This window comes from Melozone crissalis, unplaced genomic scaffold (genome assembly GCF_028551555.1).
Source record: "Melozone crissalis strain CALT ecotype California unplaced genomic scaffold, PUWL_Pcris_2 ptg000027l_1, whole genome shotgun sequence".
NCBI classification, from domain to species: Eukaryota; Metazoa; Chordata; class Aves; order Passeriformes; family Passerellidae; genus Melozone; species Melozone crissalis.
In genome coordinates this window covers 44641427-44657996 of record NW_026535805.1, presented here as the reverse complement: position 1 = coordinate 44657996, position 16570 = coordinate 44641427, and the positions used below count along the sequence as shown (strand labels likewise).

General features: G+C 38.9%; 1 protein-coding gene across 2 annotated transcripts in view; it reads left to right on the top strand.

The window, feature by feature from the left end:
- NKAIN2 (sodium/potassium transporting ATPase interacting 2) overlaps positions 1 to 9362 on the top strand; it is a 516773-nt gene extending 507411 nt beyond the window's left edge. Inside the window, exons 6-8 of one of the 2 annotated variants that reach the window (XR_008483185.1) lie at positions 1234 to 1315; positions 4931 to 5188; positions 6289 to 9362. Coding sequence is in view for 1 of the 2 variants with exons in the window: in XM_054279166.1 (XP_054135141.1) it covers positions 1234 to 1315; positions 6289 to 6298 (92 nt within the window). In the remaining variant the exon portion in view is untranslated. The remainder of the gene's footprint in view (positions 1 to 1233; positions 1316 to 4930; positions 5189 to 6288) is intronic. The other variant, XM_054279166.1, reaches the window with a different exon arrangement.
- The last annotated feature ends 7208 nt before the right edge of the window (positions 9363 to 16570 follow it).

Genomic DNA, 16570 nt, shown 5'->3' with positions numbered 1-16570 from the left:
GTCTGGAATGGCTGAAACTGTATTGATAAGTGTGACTAAGTGTGGCACAAATTGGGGGGGTACCTTAGTATTAAAACAACTTTATAAATGCAAGTGTTAAGGAGTCCAACCACTGTGGAAGTTTTCAAACCATGTAAATCTACTTTTTTGTTGTTTGTGACTGTAACTGCATTTTAGATCTACAAGAAGTTGTTTTCTATCAAATAGCCCTTTTTTTTCTTTTTCTTTTTTTCTTTTTGCTTTTAATGTACACAGAGCCAGTCTGTCAGTAGCAGTGACCAGACATGTGAAAAATGCACTTCCATACCTGAACTCTTTGGCCCTTTTCTATCAAAGCAAAGTCCAATTCAGATCTGTGATGTAAGAGACAATACTTCAGGGACAAGAACTGCCCCCAGATAACCCCTATAAGCCGATAGTTGAGTCTCCTGGGACAAAGGAAGCAAATGGCACCCTTTTACCTGTGCAAAGAAAGTGTTTTAGCAGAGATATAGGGGTCTTGGGCTCAGTTGAGATTGAATTTTCCTGGAAATTGTTTAAAACAAACATGAGAAGGCCATCAGAAGCTGGCAATTGTGTGAATTAATAAAGAACTCCCACCCTACAACCTTCTTGCAGATCTTCAGTATCTTGAGAGAAATGCAGGTTTCCTTACATCTGTGAAGTTTCATCTCAGAAGCTCAGATAAATTGTTCCAACTCTCTGTTCATGCATTTCAACCCAAATGTCAAAACAGGGAATCAGAGAAACTTCTGTCTCTCAGACAGAGTTGGATCAATGTACTCCCTCCTTTACATCCTCTGCTGAGCCATGGTATGACAGCAAGCCAGCCACAGTAATCACAGTCAGAAGCAATGCATTCATGCCCATAAATAAATGGTTTTCAGCAGTTGTAATGTCTAAATAGCATGTTGTGTTGTATTAGTGAGGCGGTCTACTTGAAAAAGAGGGATGTGTGGTTATTTCTGGTGGAAAGATGGTTGTTATAAATGCTTTACTGTTTTTATGTGGTTTTAAAATTGAATGGATTTTTAAAGTAAAGGGGAAAAAAGGGATACTTTGCCTTTCTTTACTTTTTACTGTTTCTCTGTATCTTTCCAATTAGCTAGTCTAATATTAACAGATTATTAGAGGACATGTCAAAAATAATCTGCGTACTGGGTGGTTCTTGAATGATAGTGCCTATCAGTTCTGAAAAAATGTTGCTAATGAAAGCAATTTCTCCCCTTTCAGTTGATTTCATAGGTGGATTTGACTCTTATGGCTATCAAGGTCCACAGAAGACATCTCATTTACAGCTGCAGCCCATGTATATGTAAGTACTTAACTTCTAGGATATTCAGCAGAGTGGCAGCCTGATATTAAAGGATCATTAAGCTGAAAGATGGCATGACTTAAAATTTCAGAATAGTCAGAAGCCTTTTTTGATGGACTGAATTCAAGTTACACTTAGGAACCAACATTACTCTTGTGTTGAATTAGAATGATTTCTTAGGGCAGGATATCATGTGTCACAGTTGTTCAAACAGCATCCAACTCTCACCTGATTTTTCCCTATTTTCATTCAGGCAGGTTCCACTCAGAGACAGCGACAATTTGGTGTAGAAAAAACACTAATCATATGTGACAAACCTTGGCTGTGAAAAAAAGTGGATTTTTATGAAGTTTTATCAAAAGTTCAGAAACTTGCTAATTTAGTGGATGCATTTAGCATTTGTCTTACCAGAGCATCTGTTCACCAAGGCACCTCTGTACCTCATTTCCAGTTTCCACATTTTAAAAAGCCGAAACAAATGTAACAACATATGGCTTTTAAAACTAGTTTGAATAGAAGACAACATTTTACCTAACCATTGAGTGACAACTCCATGGTAGAGTGCAATCTGATATGTTTTGGGAGTTAAATGAACAAACAAATCTCAGCTCATACACACAGCTGGAGTATATTTACACTAGAGCTGATGCACAACCATAGACCAGCCCAGGAACAATCGTCTCCAAGTATTTCTTGTACAGATATCAACTGAAATGCAGAACAGTCCTGACTGCCCAGATAAATCTTACCTCAATGCTGCAGCCTTTGGAAATATTTTTTATTTGCCATCAATGCCCTACACACTAAAAGTACAGCACCACACAACTCAGAAAGGGGCAACAGTTAAGTTTTTTCCTTTGTTTCTCATCTGAACATTTCTTTTGTGGAAAAGAACTAAGTTCAAGCAAACAGTAGCCATCCCAACACACAATTCCACTCACCTTTGAATGCAGAAATGAAATTTCATTTCTTCGGATTAGTGGAAGCAAGTCTACTAATGGATTAGTGTATTTTTGAATGGAATCTTGCATTTACTCCTTTATCAGTGGCACAATCTGTTCTGTGTTGGTGTTTGGAACTGGGCCCTTCAGGAGCTTTGCTAGGAGCTTTTTAATAATCTCAAATTACAATGGTGCATATCTCCAATGTCGTCTCGGCTTCAGCTTCCCATCTGTCTGTGCTAAAGTAAATATTTTTCACCTGCACTTTTGGCACAGTGCTGCACATTTAGAAAATGTTATTTCCTTCATAGTTTTATATGAGGTACATAGGTACTTAGAACAATTCTAATCCTATCTCTTTCTCAGTATACCATACCTTGTCATCAACATATGGAGCCCTCTAGCTATTATCCCATTCTCTTTATGCTCTCAGTGTTTCTTCCAGAACAGCAGATTGCATTTACTATGCATCTTCATACTGACTGGAAAGAAAACTAGACCTGTGGAAAAAAAAAAAAGAAGGCAATAGTTTTCAGCCTGTAGCTTAGATGAAGAGATAGATGATTAATCCATGCAAACTGTGTTTTCTCTTATTCCAATGCTGCATGCTCACTGGAGTATAGGTGATTTAACTGTCTTTAACAAGAGACAGAAAACAGAATGTGAGCAGACCTTTTGTTCAATCAACCCGCAAAAATATTGCCATGTTCCAGCCACAGTCAAATAAAGACACTTCATGTTTCCCTCTGACTGTATAGTGTTTGACAGGCTCTCTAGGTTTGCTACAATCTGTCCTTAAGAAGCTTTTATGGCATTTAGGAATACCTTTCTTTATTTAGAGCTGAGGCACACTAGTAACACATGCATATGTATTCACATTGCAGTTGCTCTGTAAATGTAGGCAGTCCATTAGGTAATGGAGTGACAAATTCGAATGTCAAGTTAATCAAGTCAATGTCTGATCTGCTTGTAGCACTATTTACAGCAATATTATGTATTAGAAATCAAAACATGCTGATATAACAACAGGCCTTTCAAATACCAAGTATTTTAAAGCTTTATTTGTTGGGAGGAAAGATTTGGTTCCCTGCGGAGTTTGTTCCCCAAATATCACCAATGTAAACCTTCACAGTATTCAAGGAAAGAAAGAAAAACACAACAGGGGAGAGGAGAGGAGAGGAGAGGAGAGGAGAGGAGAGGAGAGGAGAGGAGAGGAGAGGAGAGGAGAGGAGAGGAGAGGCATAATCATGGCTTTCCAAGCCATAATCATGTCCATCCAGGATACAACTATACCCATGTATGTCCATATATGTGTATTCATATAACTATTTCCATAATTTTATCAGTTGCTACACAATGTCTTTGGATTCATAGGCAACAGAAGATATATTAAGCATAATATATGGAAGATATATTATCATCCCATCTAATTCTGGCAGAAGATCAAGAAAATACAGGGATCACTTTTTGCCAGCACTGCATCCTGTCCTATTCAGACTCACACTGGGCACATCTCATATGGAGCTCTGGATTTATTAGAGAAATTGAACAGGAGACAGGTGCCTTTAAATCATCTGATGGCTAACTACATGATGAGGCACAACAGCAGTTTGTTCTCTGTGCTGTGGTGTGCCGGGCATGCTGCAAAATGGAAGGAGAGCATATGGCCTCCTCTTTGAGGAGCTCACCAAAACAATATCAGCTTATAATGGTTGTTCAGATTCTTTCAAAATACAAATTTCAACATGTAGTTCAGTAATACAGAACAGAGAAGCCCCTATATATTTACCAGATTGATTCATACACAGAACTAGTACAAATCTTAAAGACGAACAGAATTTTGTGTTAGGTTTCAGTCATTATCCACTGCTTGCTGATATGAATTGATTTAATGGATTGCAACGACAGAAGTCCATCAACAGAAACTTATTTCTTTGGAAATCAGACAGTTTTTCATCTAAGTGATTGAAATCAATTTTAAGTCCTTTATACATGCACTATTTACCTATTCTTCTGAAGGAATGCTGGGTTTACTAATTGCTAACTGTTAAGACATACTGTTTTGTAACCAGTTCTTCCTGTGTGCTAAAGTTAGGACTTCATTTTGTTAATGTGGAGGTTATATTGAACCAACTTACATGTGCAAATTTTATTAATTTATTCAGGCTTCTCATATTTACATTTTTATTCTGTCATCAGGACTATTTCATCTAAAGATTTATTACTTTTTATTTGTGATTTTCATCAATCAAGCTCTACTTTTAAGAACACTCTAATTCAGTTTAAACACACATAGTTGCTTTCTGTGGTGTTTCATCGGTTATGCAAAACTACCCTAAATTAACAGGATATCTAAGGAAAAGAAAAACCTTGGTTTCTGAAAAAGAAATATTATCTTTAGATAGTTAATTAAAGTGACTATCTCTGGCTACTGTTACCTTTAATAGTCTAGAATTATTAGATTCAGACTCACATTGAAGTTTTTTTCCTCTATGTTTTAGGCTTTAAATTCCAATCGAAGTTTTCCTTATCACCTCTTCCAATTTAATATTTAATTTAAATCAGTTTACTTTTTAAAGCGAAAAATATATGCAATTTAAAACTATGCTTGGGGAAGAATTCTTATGGTGACATTTCTCTACCTGTTATAAATGGGATTTTTTTATTATTTAAGTGCCAACAGTGTGCTCTATGCTGTACAAGCCAAGAAGCCTAGACAGTCCCTTCAAAATGAATACGCTTTTTGAACAGAACGGGATGCTCATGTACCTCCTTGCAGTGTGGCCACAGCTGATGTACTCAAAGGCAGCTTCCTGGCATTCTGTGCTGGAGATGCCAGTGCTCATTTCCAGACCATGGGAGAAGGACACAATAAGATGGCGGAAATCAATTGTCAAGACAAAATTCTCCTCATGCGAGGTGACGGAGGAAGGTGACTAAACACTCCCTGACACTGATTCTGCTGCACATGAAAAAAACCAGTGGTAGTTGTGGAACAAGACTGCACTGCATGATCACTGTTCTAAAAACAGTAGGAAGGAGGGAGGGGAGAGAGATCTTTCTTTATGTTCTTCACACTGAACTTGTTTGTTCGAGAAAAGAAGAAGTGAAGCAAAAAAACCCCATGCATGTCTGATGTTGATGCCTAATGCACTGGAGAAATTGCTCAAAAGCAGTGCAGCCCTGAAGTGAAGCATGCTTTCCTCCTATTGTGAAGCCTAAGAATATTTGCAGTATCTGTATTCCTGCGCGCACGCACACACACACACACACACAGACACAAACACACATACAGGCATTTGTCTAGATAATTGCACAGACTGAAAGCACTACCTACTTCACCATTCACTGAAAGTATAAATGAAACACAAAAAAAAAAGGCACTAAAGCTAGCACCTTGAGTATAACCACTATGACACTCCACATGTTCATGCAGTACAAATCTGTGTAATTATCACCTCATGCTTTGGGATTCAGACACATTTAAATAATCTACCACCTGAGCTTTCACTATCAACAAACAACATCTTGTCCACTTTAGACTGAAAGCTTTAGTTACAAAACATGGGTTTGGGACAATACTGTTAAGGTGGCCGGGCTGTGGCGCTTGCACAGGGTCTCTGCTTTGTGAGTGAGCTGTGGGCAGCTTTCCCCTGCACCTGCAGTCCAGCCCTTCTGCCCTCATACCATGTCACTTCTTGGTTTTACAAAGACAGCTAGGTATCTGATGGATTATATAAATCAGGTCATATTCCAGTTGACCCATGGACATACAGTAAAGATTATAATTAAATATAACTCCTGCCTAAGATTGTTTAGAAAACCTGTGCTGACTTCTCTAACAATGTTCCAGAGAGAGCCAAGGCAGTTACTTGAGTAAACACTTTGTCTTTCTGTCCTCTTCATCCCGTGTGTATCTGAACTGGTTTGTGGATTACACTTGCTTGCAAAAGGGCACCAGAGCAGCAGGGCAGGGATCAGAAAAGTATATGCTGGATTATAAGTATTGTTCTTTCTCTGTCTTTCTTCTAGGTCAAAGTAAACATGGGGACTATTCAAGGTGGGCTAGAGGACCTGTTCAAAAATCTCTTTCAGGATGGCCTCCTGGTTCTTCAAAGAGAAAAGAAATTCAATTTTTGTGCTAAAAATATTGTATAAAAGCTGATTGAACAGTGAGACAGAAAACAACAGAGACCTGCAGCCTCTCTTTCTAACAGGTACTAAAGGAGACGCCCCAGAACCCCTCCTTGAACCTCCTGCCTCTCAGCACCAGAGGGACACAGCAGAGGCATTGGTGCCACCTTTTGTCCCTTTTTTCCCTTGGCCACCGCCAGCACGGCCCATCTGGATTAAGACATGAACCCAGCCCACTCAGTGCTGTGGGAGCCTCCTCCACACTGCGGGCCGCGCTGAGTCTCCTCAGTCAACAACACCGAAACACCAGGATGACCTTGCAGCAGAAGTCAATAGACAGCGCATTGTTTGCCCTGAAGGCTGTACAGTTCATACTTGCCTTAACCCAACTGCGTTGCACATTAGAGAAACTACGTGCAAGCTTTCTGAAGTTAACATGCTGCTGTTAATTCTGAACGATTTCTAAGTCAGTGGTTTTCTTCTGTTTGGTTTTGCTTTGTTTTCATGTCAGGGAATAAGGCTCTGTTGCTCCATGGCTCCAGAGCAACCAAGTAGAAAACTGCCAGCTGTCTGATAAGTGCTTTACTTTTGGGGCTCCACAGTGGTCAAGAAATAGTTTATGATGATTAAAAAGAAAAATAAATAAAGAAATAACTGAGAACCTTTTGGGGTCAAGATGGGGAAAGGGGTAACAGAAACTAATAATTGAACCTACTGGAAATAAGCAGCAGAAACAGTGCTTCTTAATCCCGCTGGTTTTATTTATCGCACTGTAGGTGCTTTTATAGCTATCTCTAAACATCTTTTACTAACTACAGAGACATCTGCAGATTTCTATGAACAAAGGCCAACTGAATAGGTACTAGCTATGTTTACTCTTTTATATCTGATTTCAACTAAAAATTCTCTGTAAGTGAGCTTTTTTTTTTTTCTAATTGCACCATAAGGGATCCACATATTTTATTTCTTGATTTTGGTTGGAGAGGGCAGGGAGGGACTAGTTGAGTTGAAGAAATACTGAAGACCTTTTTGTGGTATATTTGGGGGATCTGTTGTGTGTTAGAACGTGTATTTTATCTTCCTGTATTATTGTGGCTGAAAAAAAACCTCTGTGCTGTTATGTAGTTGGCAACAAGATGCCTTTGGGAATTTTGCTAGTAGGTCAATGTGTATATGAAATACTCTGAACTCCTAGGAACATATGTTTTATTCTACATCTGATCTGTACTTTCAAGAACGTAGATGGCTTTCACTAGGAAAACCCAATATTTTGCTCAGGTTTTTCAGAAACTTGGATTGTCATTGTTTCTTTGCTCAGACCTTGCATAGACAAACGCACGCATCTACCACACCTGAGGTGACCACGTAGCTTTTGAGGGCAAGAGGGAAGGTCAGCGCTTGGAAATGCTCAAGGCACCCCTGAGCAAGTCCCTTTTCCCTGCTGGCCAAACCCTTGCTCCAGCGGCCTCACACCACTCACCCATCCCTGTACAAGCCAGTGCCCTTTGCTGTGTCTGCATGGATGTACAGTGTCACAAGCAGCAACTCTGGACAATGACAGAGGAACAGGCATTCACCAGTGAAAACAAGATACGGGACATGTTCAGGAACTATACCTACATTGATTCAGTGAGATTTATATAGATATAGATAGATATATATATATATGTAAGTGTGTGAAGGTGTGTGTATGTCTATGTATATAAAATACACAGGACTAACTATTTTGGGGGCTGCATCACCCAGGAAGATTCTGATGCAGTGGACCAAGGGTTCCCATCTCAGATACTGCTGGGAATTTCATGCATGAAACATGAATGTCCCCTAGGCCTGATCCTGTAAAGCATTCATTGCTGATTTGGATCTCAAATTTAAATTTTCATACTTGAGGACCTGAAAATATGAGTTCCTACTGGGTAGAGATGCTTTTCACCACCTGGAAACCCCATGCAACTTCCAAGTGACAGGCTGAAATTTCCCATAACTTGCAAAACAAAAAAAGTTTATACTTTTCTGTAGTCTTAAATATAGCAGATGTACAGTATTAAACACAATGAAGAGGGTTAAATGGGATGAAAATGTCATAACAGGCTATTTTATCTTTCCCTGTATACCAGTTAATCAAAATGATATTTCTATAAAAATCACTTTTTAACATGAAAAGAAACCAGTTTAGGCACCTAAGCAGCAATCCAATTTTCAGAAGATAATTTTTCATACCTTTCAGTGATTTCCCATGGAACAGCGGCTACTGGTAGTTAGCAATTTTAGAAGTCAGACGATTTAATGAAGTGTCTACATGTAGCTTATAGGCCTGATTTTAAATTAGAAAATTTTGGCCTTAATTTCTCTGTGTCTTAGTCTTCCCATCCATAATACGGGAATAATATGTGCCTCACAGGCTTTTTGTGAGGTCTGAATTGTTAATGTTTGTAAAATGCTTAGGAAATAGGAAGCACATCTAACTACTATGGATTGCAATATAAATGTGTATTCATATATTACATATAGAGTAGATACACACACTCACATACACACAGTATATATATATATATATATACTCATACATACCTATACGAAGTTGGTATTCATAACCTTGCTTAAGTTGCAGTTAGAGCACCACCATTAAAAACATTAGGACTGTTGACTACTCAACTAAATGATTAGTGGACAGATCTCTTCTGGAAGCAGTTTAGAGCACAGTAATGTGAGAATATCTGGATGGCATTTTTGATTTGTACAGCTGTATCCTCCTCAAAATCCAGTAAAGAATGTTATTTTTCTAGGCTGGGCTTTTGTTATAAACTAAAATATTCAGAAGGCAAGAGATACAATCCAAATGTGTCTTTTTTTCCTTTCTTTTTGGCATTTGTTAATTCTGAATGTATTTTTAACAAAAGTGATTTTTTTGACTTACTAGTGTAATTTGCATTTAAAAAAAAATAAATGGAAAAATATAGGTTTCCAAGCTATTCATGGCCCCCTGCTGCTATTCAGAACTTACAGGAAACTCAGAATTACTCTTCCCAGCTGAGCAACAATGCAGGATAAAGAATCCTATTACATTTACATGATGACAATCCTGATCTGTGCAGTGCATGGATGTGACAGCCCTGAATAGAAATTGCCGGGTCATGACACCATTTTAACGCTGTCATATGTACCAGGTATTTTCATTATCACTGACACTAAAAGGTTTCTTTTACAAGGCTGACTGCAACAGACTCTTTACTTAGAAAACATAGTTGGTTTTTGCCCACTCATCAGAAATTTTAAGCCCATGATAGGTATAGAGTTGCCAACAGTGTTAAGTATTGCAAAAATAATACTTGTTAAGAATGAGCTGTGTAACATGGATATTTCCTCTGCATTCATATTCTTTTATATGCTATTTATTGTCCCTACACTGGAATGATGGAATCCTGTTTTAGGAAAAATGTTTATAGATCTCACATATATTACAGCTTGCCTGAGGTCATTTAATAAAGGTGGAGCAGATTTATATAAATTTTGAAATACTCAGTCATGCTCTCTTAGGATGACTCCTTAGAAAGAGAGTTCTTTCATTAGGACTTTTTAGGTCTTTATAATAGTGCAAGTGATACTTTTCAGTCAGGTAAGGAGAAATGGTTTGTGCTCCACCTGCTAAATCTAAGTACTGTTGACAATATTGCGCTGCTGCACAGCATTTTGTTAAAGTGTGGCACAGTTATGTATTGATTGCTGGATGTCTCCAGATAGGAATGGCCATTAACTCAGCATCTGAGGCCTTTCATCACTTGCATGCTCACCTTCCATTTGAGCACATTGATAGTAGACAAAGCAAAACTCCACACTGTGAATCACTCCACCTTGCAATATTTTCATTTCCAGTCCTCTGTTTTAGTTTTAAAGGCAAATACTATAGCCCCATTAATAGTCTATGTGTATGTATTGCTTGCTGACTGTCTACTGATGAGTAGCTGAGATGAAAGTAATGGACTTCTTGAGTTTGTTCCCTAGCTATTCTGAATCTGGCTTCTTCCCAGCACGTGTGGATTGACAGCAGACACTAAAGGTAAGGCAGGTGTTGTTGAAGAACCAATACACAGCAGTACTGCAGACAGCACTGCGTCCACTGCTCCTTGGAGAAAGATGAAGACAGTTGTTAAGCTAATTGGTCTGCTTCAAGCTATGTGCAGTATTAAATGCAATTACAATGCATAAAAGAAACTGCCCTTTAGACTGCAATTACTCATTCACATACAGAAGTGGCACAGCACAGAATCAGTAAAAGAGATTTTCCTCCTGTAGTCACCAATATGCTTCATCTCCTGACATGGATTGGAAAAATCAGCTCTGTTTGATCTCATGTCCTGACAAGTCCCTCTGTTCAGACCTTCAACAAAAGAAGCAATTACAGCTAGTTAAAGTTGAGACCTTGGCATAGCTGAGTGGTTTAGGAAGATACTGTGCCAAATGTGAAGTTCTAAGTAGCACCATACATACATTTGTTGCACATCTCTCTCCATACGTACAAAAGAAGGGTCTTTTAAAAATGCACTTTTCCTTTATGTCCCAGAAACCAATTGAAACAGATTATGTCTTTTACAAGTGTCTTCCAAAATCCTGCCAAGATCACAAAAGACATTTTTCAATAAAAAGTCCAATAAAAACACCAATTTTTCTGCTCTCTGTTGAGTAGAAGACGTAGCTTTTGGGACTTCCAACTGCCTTGAGATTATTATTGTGGATAGATAGAAGCACTATGAAACATGAGAAACATGAGAATTAAAAAATAAATAATGCTTGTGGTCATCTCTGATTCAAAATTAAATCTCTACAAAAGCCATGCTTCTCCATCCATCAATGGAAAAGGGTCTTTATTACCATCTGGTACCTTATCATTTTCCCAGCTTTGCCTTTGTCCTGATAGGAAATAGGTTATGGGGAGCTTAAGGTGAAGAAGCATGTTCACGTCCAGCATGTGCTCTCCAACAGCCCCCAGTTCTGCCACACAGACGTTTCACACCTAGTTAATTTCTCTCTCTCTGTCACCATCTTCTTGTGCCATTCTCACTGTCTCTCTTCCTGAACACAGCCCCAAATACCCTCCCAAAATTACATACTGCTCTTTGTCACGCCCATTGCTCCCAACTCGCACAAAGGTGGTGATGGCAGCCGTGGAGGAGTGTCGCTGAGGATGGGTGCAAAACGACAAGAAGAGGAAGCACAAGGTTATGTACATTCTCAAAAAGCCCCAGACAGAGAGACATTTAACCAAATGTAAAGGTTGGCAGCATTACAGAAGCCAGGAGACACAGCAAGCCCTGGTAGGAATCATAATTCCATTTGCTAAAGCTATAGCTCACTGAGTACACAGAAAGTCACAAATATCCAGAGCTACAAAAGGCACAGGTGAATTAGAAGAAATTAATAAAAAATGTTTGTGAACACATTTACTGGATTAGATTCACGTTTCATTTTCTTCAAGAATTTTTTCAGGATTGTGTTTTTCCCCCTTGCAAACATTTAGATAGTTGATTTCTATGCATGCAGGTGAATATTTTGTTCCTAGGAGGGCACACAAGTATGTGCAATTGCTTTAATTTGCATAGGATTCTCCATATTGATGCATCTGTGTGTATTTGTGCTAAATGTTGGCTCAGTTCACTCAGTCACACATACATGCACACATACACACACCTGTTATGTGGCTATATTTTATGGTGGAGATACATAACCACACACAGTCTCTCACCTTTTCTGCTTAGCTTTTCCTATCCCTCCTCTCAAGACATTAAAAGTCCTAAGTTTTTATTTTCTAGACAGGGATTTGGCACACAAAAATTATTATTTCTGATAATTACTGGATGTACAAGCATGGTGCAATCTATGAATAGAGTAAATAAGACAGTCCTTTCTACAAAGGATTTATGTGATAAATAAAGTAAGTTAATGAGAACATTTCAAGCAGGAAAAAAAAGAAAAATATGATCTCACATTCCCCCCTGCTGTTAAACTTCAGTTAGTCAAAGAAGTGGGTGACCAAAAAAATTCAGAAAAAGGAGGTGATACAGTTATTTACAGCATTACATATAAGAATTAAGTTAAAGAATCAGCCAGCTATATCTTACTAGGATATCCAATTAATTTATGGTAGCTCCATATGGACATATATCTTATCTTACATTTTAAAGGCATTTAAAACAGTAGCTATGGAAGAAGTACAAACATCAAAGGGATTGCATATTGATGTAATCACAAAAGGTTGATGGATTGATTCAATTAATCAGTGACTCATTTCTAAGAGTTCTGCAGGGATTTATTTACCAAACACTTACATTGTTTATTTTGCTCTCTGGACGGTTTTTATAGTGTCATTTTTCTTCATTATTCTTCTTGTTTCATTCATCAGTTTCTGACAAATATTTTCATGCTGATATGTGGCATGTTAGACATGTAAATTGTCTACACTTACTGATTTAAAGCAGTACACTCCAAACTCTCAGGAGCTAAGAACTTTTGTTTATTTCCCTCAGGTCCTGAGAAACACTAGCCATCTATAATTAATATAAAGATGTGTTTTCCATTTAATCTTTGCTTTTAGTGTCTGCTCAACATGGCAAAGATGTGAGGTCTTTTCTAGTGTAACCTCCTGCTTAAACTTTAGACAGAGACTTACTAGGAAAAACATTTTGAACACTCTTGACAGTAAATAGAATAACTGTTCCCTCTTTGGTTTTCCTTATGTTTTGTAGTTCAAATCCAGGAAAACAATGCAAGAATGTTTTAAGGAGGTCAGCACTTTCACGATGGTTTCCATAAGTTTAGATAAGATTTTACAAGGGCAGAAGTGATAGGACAAGGGGGAATGGCTTTAAAACTGAAAGAGGGAAGCTTAGGTTAGACATTAGGAAAAAATGCTTTCCTTTGAGGATGGTGAGGCACTGGAAGAAGTTGCCTGGAGAAGTGATGGATTCCCCATTCCTGAAAGTGTTCAAGGCCAGGTTGAATGGTGAGTGAATTGGCACTGACAGGAAACCAAAGGCAACCATCAAACCACAGCTGAAATACAAAGACCTCATTTATTTTATTACCTGGCTTACAATGCCGAGCAGCAGAGACACACAGGGACACAGGCTGCATCCTGCTTAGTTCATCCCAGCAGGTAGCAGCAATCCAGTCTAGTGAAAAGTCTCCCTATTCATGGCAGGGGTTTTGGAACTAGATGGTCTTTAAGATTCCTTCAAACTCAAATCATTCCATGATTTTATGATTTTCTGTTTTAATGCTGTCACAGTATGTGCTTCAAAGTCAATACATAGAAATGGCCAAATTAGGACAAGGCACAGATTTCAAAACGGCAGATACTGGGCACAAGCAGAGGTCTGTGAAAGATGAAGAACTGAAACCAAAAGGAAACCATTCTTTGAAAGTGTTGAGTCTCATTTGGGCAAATATTTTTATTTTAAACACTCAGGAACCCTAAACAGTTTTTTGGGGTTTTTTTTTTGTAATTAGCATATTAATTGCATGCATACATGCAGCATGGGTGTGATTTACAGGCATCTTCAGCAGTGGTCAAATTCTTCACTTTTAGGTGGCTAGGAACAACTTCTCAGGAAAAGTGAAAGACCACAGACCCAGTGACAGGAGCCCTGGCAGTCTACATCATGGATCAGCCCTTCCCCAATGGATTTAGAAAACTCCACCCGACCTATTAAACCAACTGTAACAGACAGATGGAGACAGACACTGGTCAGTGATAGCAGGCGACACACACAGAAACACAGGACGTTCCCTCTGAACATCAGCAAACTCTTTCTTACTGTCAGAGTCACCGAGCACTGGCACAGATTGCCCAGGGAGGTGGTGGGGTCTCCATTCTTGGAGACTGTCAAATCTTGATTGGACTTGGTCCTGGGCAATGTTCTGTAGGTGGCCCTGCATGAGCAGGGTTGCTGGGGACAACAGTCACCAGATGCACCTTCCAGCATCAACCAATCTCTGATTCTGTGATTTGCCTCTCATTCAAGCTATATTTTTCTCCCTTGGAAATACTCCTAGCATCTCAAAAGGACACAAAAATCATCCTTTTTGGTCTGAGGTAGTCTTGGAATTAAGCATTGGGGTAAAAAACAGGTCTCCATACAAAGAGAGAAAAAAACCCCATCAGTTTCTACAATGCATTGGTTATTGCTTTTCCCTTATTTGAGTCTCCTATAGTTGGCCAATTGGATGAAATCCCAGCTCCATTAAGGCCAGTGGGAATCTTGCTGATTGTTTCAATGAGATTTCAAGATCTCATACTTTGTGATTAAGATGCCTGAATATTTGCTATCCTTGAAAAACAAAAACCCACAGCCATTATCCTCAATAATTTTTAAATGCTCTACAAACATTGAGATTGTTTTTTTCCCTTTTCATGCCCAGCATTTGTGAAATACATAATCTGGTGATATAAAAATTTTATCTGTACTCATTTGTGCTGACCCATATAACTTGCTCATTGCCACATTTTTGCCAGTAAAATCTTTCCATCATTCCCACTCCTCTGTGTATTTCATTTCATGTGAATGAAACCCACCCTGGGTTTTAACACCCTGGGAGGCTTTCTGCAAAACATGAGCATTAGGGAGAAATCAAGACATTTGCATAGCTATTTGGCCAATGTGATAGTAGGAATCTGCTACATAACCTCTTATCCCTTTATAAATACATGTTAAATATTAGTTGTAACCCAGAATTCTCAGTGTAAGTATTTCACATCCTTCTAGCTTCTTGCTCAGTTGCACAGAGCTCCTCAGCTTGATAAGATTTCCATTGAGCAAACTAATTCAGCAGCAGGAAAATTTTTGCACATAAACAGAAAGATAAAGCACCACCTCAAAACACAGTCTAATAATATCCAGTGCTTCTAGAAATCCAGTACTTTTGCCAAAGGCATGTCTCAGTCTGGAGTTTCTCCTGTGCAAAAATGCTTCTTGTTCATTAACTTACAGCCTGAAATGCAGCTCCTGACAAAACTCTGTCTGGGTGAGACTCCCACCCTGACATTCACTGATGTCTACAACCCATGTTCTGGGCTGTGAAAGGATACAGATGAGAAGCTAGCAGTACTCTTTCAGGGCTGTTCCCTTGAGCTTGTCCTTCTCACACCTGATCATTGAGGCTGTTGCCCCCCAAGAGTCTCAGTTGTCATGGGCACATTGAGTTATTGAGCTGAACCACTGCTGAGTGCCAATTAAAATTAAGCAGGGTCTCTACATCCTCAGTGGAAAAGCATCCAGTGCTCCAGTGGTGCTGTGCCACCTGAGCAGGGACAGATCTAGGCAAAAATGGAGTAGGGAATCCTTCAAGCAGGGGCAACCAGGAAGGGCAGCAACATCTATGTCCCTGCTCCCAGCTTCTGCCAGAGCCCCAAAAACTCCCACTCCCTGTGTTGGCTCCATCACCAGTAGCACCCAGAGCTGACCAATGGTATCATCCAAGAGGTCCCATCCTCCTGGCACCAGCAAGAAGAGCAAGTCTGCATCTGGAGGAATCACTTCCAAAGTCTCTGTTTTAACTCAGATCATGTCTTTCTTGTAAGAGAAGAAGTCAGACTTTTGTCTGGCTACAGCTTTTTATAATTGAGGTGGCAAAGTCCTACCTTGCTTCACTTTGCACTTGGTAAAAAGCAAGTTCAATTAGAGGAGGTAGTTTTGGCAAGCAGGGACAATGCTCCAATTTTTTTGCATTAGGAAAGCTACAGTTTAGGTATACTTCTGAAAAATAAACTATAGGTAAAAAAAGATAATTCACTGTTTGAACCTGAACATATTCAAGCCTCCTTTATCAATGTGAAGACACCCTGAGTCATGTGCATGATTATTTAGTGTCATTACTTCTATGAATGCTTATTGATTACATTAAAATTAATACATATTACATGTAGAAAAATCAAAGGAAATAGCAGGAAAAATTGACATGAAGGTATTCTACTGTTAAGTTAACATCAGGATCAATCTCAAAAACTATCCCCAAGTTCAGGCCTATAAACCACTTACACTACAAAAAAAAAAAGCTACTCAGTCCTGGAAGTCATACAGTTATGGCCAGAAGCTCTGTTAATCTCAGGCTGTTAAAATATACTTAAATGACTGACTGGTCACTGTCCCAGATCATCTCCCAGTCCTATTGCCTTTACTCTCATTTG